This window comes from Asparagus officinalis, chromosome 4, assembly GCF_001876935.1.
Source record: "Asparagus officinalis chromosome 4, Aspof.V1, whole genome shotgun sequence".
Classification (NCBI taxonomy): domain Eukaryota; kingdom Viridiplantae; phylum Streptophyta; class Magnoliopsida; order Asparagales; family Asparagaceae; genus Asparagus; species Asparagus officinalis.
The window spans coordinates 88,211,673-88,215,894 of record NC_033797.1 but is presented as its reverse complement, the minus strand read 5'-3'; the positions used below and the strand labels follow the sequence as shown (position 1 = coordinate 88,215,894).

At 44.9% G+C, this 4,222-nt stretch overlaps 1 protein-coding gene across 2 annotated transcripts; it reads right to left on the bottom strand.

Moving 5' to 3' along the window:
* On the bottom strand, positions 2,132-3,553 carry LOC109837823. 2 transcript variants are annotated; one of them, XM_020406189.1, is made up of 3 exons: positions 3,528-3,553; positions 3,037-3,225; positions 2,132-2,961 (listed from the first exon to the last, which is right to left on the bottom strand). In XM_020406189.1, exons 1-3 carry the CDS (start codon positions 3,550-3,552, stop codon positions 2,213-2,215), a joined length of 963 nt encoding a protein of 320 aa, XP_020261778.1. In that variant the 5' UTR covers position 3,553; the 3' UTR covers positions 2,132-2,212. The 2 variants fall into 2 exon arrangements, with proteins under 2 accessions (XP_020261778.1, XP_020261777.1); XM_020406188.1 differs by lacking the exon at positions 3,528-3,553 and adding an exon at positions 3,306-3,373.

Below are 4,222 nucleotides of genomic sequence, written 5' to 3'. Positions count from 1 at the left end.
TTGGCCCTATAAATCCCCCATCAGTCAAAGGTGACCGATTCATCCTGGCAATTACCGATTACTTCTCCAAATGGGCCGAAGCAGTTCCACTCAGAGAAGTTAAAACGAGTAATGTCATTGCATTCATCAAGCACCATATCATCTATAGGTATGGTGTTCCAAGACGAATCATACATGACAACGGTCCTCAGTTTGTCAGCAACGCCTTCATAAGGTTCTGCGAAAAGTTTAAAATTCAGGATATCTCGTCAACGGCTTATAATCCCACAGCAAATGGATTAGCTGAAGCCTTCAACAAGACTATCATCAAACTCTTGTCAAAAATCGTGAAAACTAATAAACGAGACTGGGATGACAAGCTTGGCGCGGCTCTATGGGCCTATCAGACCACGATGCGCACACCGACGGGAGCAACCCCGTATTCACTGGTATACGAATGTGAAGCTGTTCTTCCATTGGAAATTCAAATCCCGTCTCTTCGGATCGCTCTTTCAACCCAGATGACGACCGAAGAACAACATCAAAAACGCCTCGAAGAACTCGAGAGGCTCGATGAAAAGCGCCTGGAAGCTCAACAGCATATTGAGTTTTACCAAGCTAGAATTTCTCGAGCCTTCGACAAAAAGGTTCGACAAAGGAGTTTCAAAGAAGGGGATTTGGTTCTAGCTGAAAGGCAGCCTATGATCCTTAACTCCAAGAAGAAGGGTAAATTTTAACCCAAATGGGAGAGACCATTCGTAGTGGAGACAGTCTACTCGAGTGGCGCATATCGCCTTGTCACCAAGGACGGTGACCGGCTTATGATGCCGATAAACGACAAGTTCCTGAAAAAATACTATCCTTAGTATCTTCAGGATAACCAATGTACCGGGAAGTTCCCAGAAGAATACCACATTGGTATTCTTAGGGATAACCCAGTCATTGTAGAATTGATGAATAAGAAATCTACGTTCGAACTCTGAATGTCAGAATGTTCCTTCTTATTTTTATCAAAATTCTCTAACTCGTAAGAGGATCCTCTGATAGGCTAATTTTTCCTCACCAAACCATCCGCTGATGAAACTAATCGACGGTGGATTCACCAAAATTTCTGTCCGCCAGTCATTGGCAATTCTCAGACTCAATATGTTAGGTCCTAATCACCTAGCATTAAAGTCCTCCTTTGAGTGATAATACGAGTTGGCACTTTCTTTGCTACCTGTATTTCACTTTCTTTGCTTTCAGGTCAAACCTATAAAAGTTAGGACCAAAGCCAAATTCCTCTCTCGATTTCTTCCATGAACGAGAGGTCCACTTTCAATTCGAACAGTCAAACCTATAAAAGTTAGGATTGTTCCCGATCTCGCTTAGTCAAGCTTACAAATAGTTAAGACTAAGACCGAGTCATTCCTTTTCGATAAACGAAAATCCGCCTTTTTGAAGAAGACACCAGAATTCCAGTCTGGGGAATTTCATCCCGAAGCCTAAGAAGGGATGAGTCAGCGCCTAACACGCGTTGTCGGTTTAGTCTTTTACCGATTGAAGAAGACACCAGAATTCCAGTCTGGGGAATTTCATCCCGAAGCCTAAGAAGGGATGAGTCAGCGCCTAACACGCGTTGCCGGTTTAGTCTTTTACCGATTGAAGAAGACACCAGAGTCCGAGTCTGGGGAATTTCATCCCGAAGCCTAAGAAGGGATGAGTCAGCGCCTAACACGCATTGCCGGTTTAGTCTTTCACTGATTGAAGAAGACACCAGAATTCCAGTCTGGGGAATTTCATCCCGAAGCCTAAGAAGGGATAAGTCAACGCCTAACACGCGTTGCCGGTTTAGTCTTTTACCGATTGAAGAAGACACCAGAATTCCAGTCTGGGGAATTTTATCCCGAAGCCTAAGAAGGGATGAGTCAGCGCCTAATACGCGGTGCGGGGTACCTTTTCCCTATAAGAAATGGTGAAGTCTATGTATTCAAAGTCATAGCATCAAGTCTAAGAAAAGCAATTCTCTTAGCACAACGTTACATGTGGAACGGATCTAGACAATCCGCATGCTAGCCCGATTCAAACGGTAATCGGTAAAGGCATATTAAACCCGTTGAGGGCTGGGGGTTTGCCAAAAATCCTATAAATTTTATCATTGCTGGGTTCAAAGTAAATAAAGAAATATCATGAAAGAAGCAAATGCAGAGTCTCTAGTAATAGATCAAGTCAAAAGCATATAATAAAAAGCTCGTTAGCCCGAAGGCAACTGACGGCTAAGAACATGGGACTCTAAACTAGAAAGCCTGTCTACATAGCTCTGCTCAAGTTCTGCCTGCAGACTAGCTCGGACAGAGTCTTCGGAACTGCTTAAGATCTTCGCGGCTTCATTCTTCAGCTTCATCAATCTCTCCTGTGTAGATCCCAGCTTCTCGAGCGTCTGTTCACGAGAACGCTCTAATCCAGCCAGGTCTTCTGCAATAAGAGTAACGGACTCCTCGGCGTGCCTCAAGGCCTCCTTCAATCTAGCCACTTCCTCACGGCCGGAATCCAAAGAGCTGAGTAACTCGGCTCTACCTGTATCCTTCCTCGCCACGGTAGCCATCAGCTGCGCAACAGAATGCTCATGTGATCGAAGCTCGCTGCCGATGGAAGATCTCAGGTCGTGCCACTGTGTCAGCCTATGCTCCATCTGAGAGGACACGAAGGAAGAAGCTCCACCAGCCTTCAACTCCTTCAACTCTCGGATCTCTGACTCCAGAACAGTGAAATCGGCAGTGAAGGAATCGGCCAACTCCGGATACCCTTCTTCTCTGAACATCAGCATGTGACGAGAAAAAGAACGCCTGAACTGATCGAAACCGTATCCTCGATGAAGAAGTTTCTCGATCATGCCGTTATAAAAGACGGTAAAAAGGCCGAGGTCCGTACGGAAAATGTCTTTATCGAGATCGGTATCAGCCAAGAGGGCGCGGACATGCTCATATAGAGATGATCGAGATCCTACAAGAAACAGTGTGGAAAGCTAAGAGATTATCGAATACGATAAGAAAATTTAAAGGCAAATTCCGAGCATACCAAGGCCAACGGAGGTCCCCTCAGGCTGAAATCCGACAGGTTCCGAAATAACTGCAGGAGTAGTCATGGAGGGTATATCAACCCCTGTAGGCAAATCAGTCATACCTCTCGGCTGTGGCGGGGAAACACCGCTCTCAGGCAAACTATCAGTCCCAGAAACTGTAGTGGCATCAGGCACAACGGCTGGTCCTATAGTTGCACTTCTTTATTAGTCAAAATAAAAATTTAGACAAATAAGGAGGATCGGGGTGATAAGGTCATCTGCATACCTGTAGGTCCATCATCCTCAGGTATCCGGGGAATGCCAGGAGTCATAAGAGTATCAGTCTCGGTGGCTGGTCCTATGATTGCACCCATATATTAGTCAAAAGTCAGATAAATAAAGAAGAGTACGATGTCCCTAAATCGTACCTATAGTTGCACCTTTTTATTAGTCAAAATGAAAATTTAGACAAATAAGGAGGATTGGGATGATAAGGTCATCTGCATACCTGTAGGTCCATCATCCGTAGGCATCTGAGGAATGCCAAGAGTCATAAGAGAATCAGTCCCGGTGGCTGGTCCTATGATTGCACTCATATATTAGTCAAAAATCAGACAAACATAGAGAAGTACGATATCCCTAAATCGTATGCGTACCTGCGAGTCCGTCACTCCGAGGCAAGCTAGATATGCCAGGAATCGATATTGGGCTAATCCCAATGGTTGGCGTTGTAGTATTAATCCTTCGTTAGTCAGACAAAAGATCAGGCAAGATGAAGGGAATCAGATATATACCTATGAATGAATCATTCCCAAAGAATGGTCTCTCGGTTCCTCTGGTAGTCTGTTCAGCCAGCATGTCAGCTAATAAGCCAGCATCGGGTTTCGAGAAGCTTGGTACAGGAGCACACCCCCTCTCCTCGAAACCTACATCATGGTAGGCTCCATCCTCAGATGGCCTTTCCATCGCGACATCTGCAGGGTAACCTGAATGTTGGAAGATGAGGAAAGCTCAAAAAAATACTTGCAGCAAAAACAGAAGATCTTCCTTCCCCATGATTGAGGAGGGTATCATTGGATGTAGATATACCTGAATACGGCCGGTGGGAGTACGCCCTCTTCGAAGAACCCTAGAGCATAAAACATGGTCATGGATCCCAAAAGGTAAATCACCTTAAAGCAATAAAAATAAAATGTTACCTTC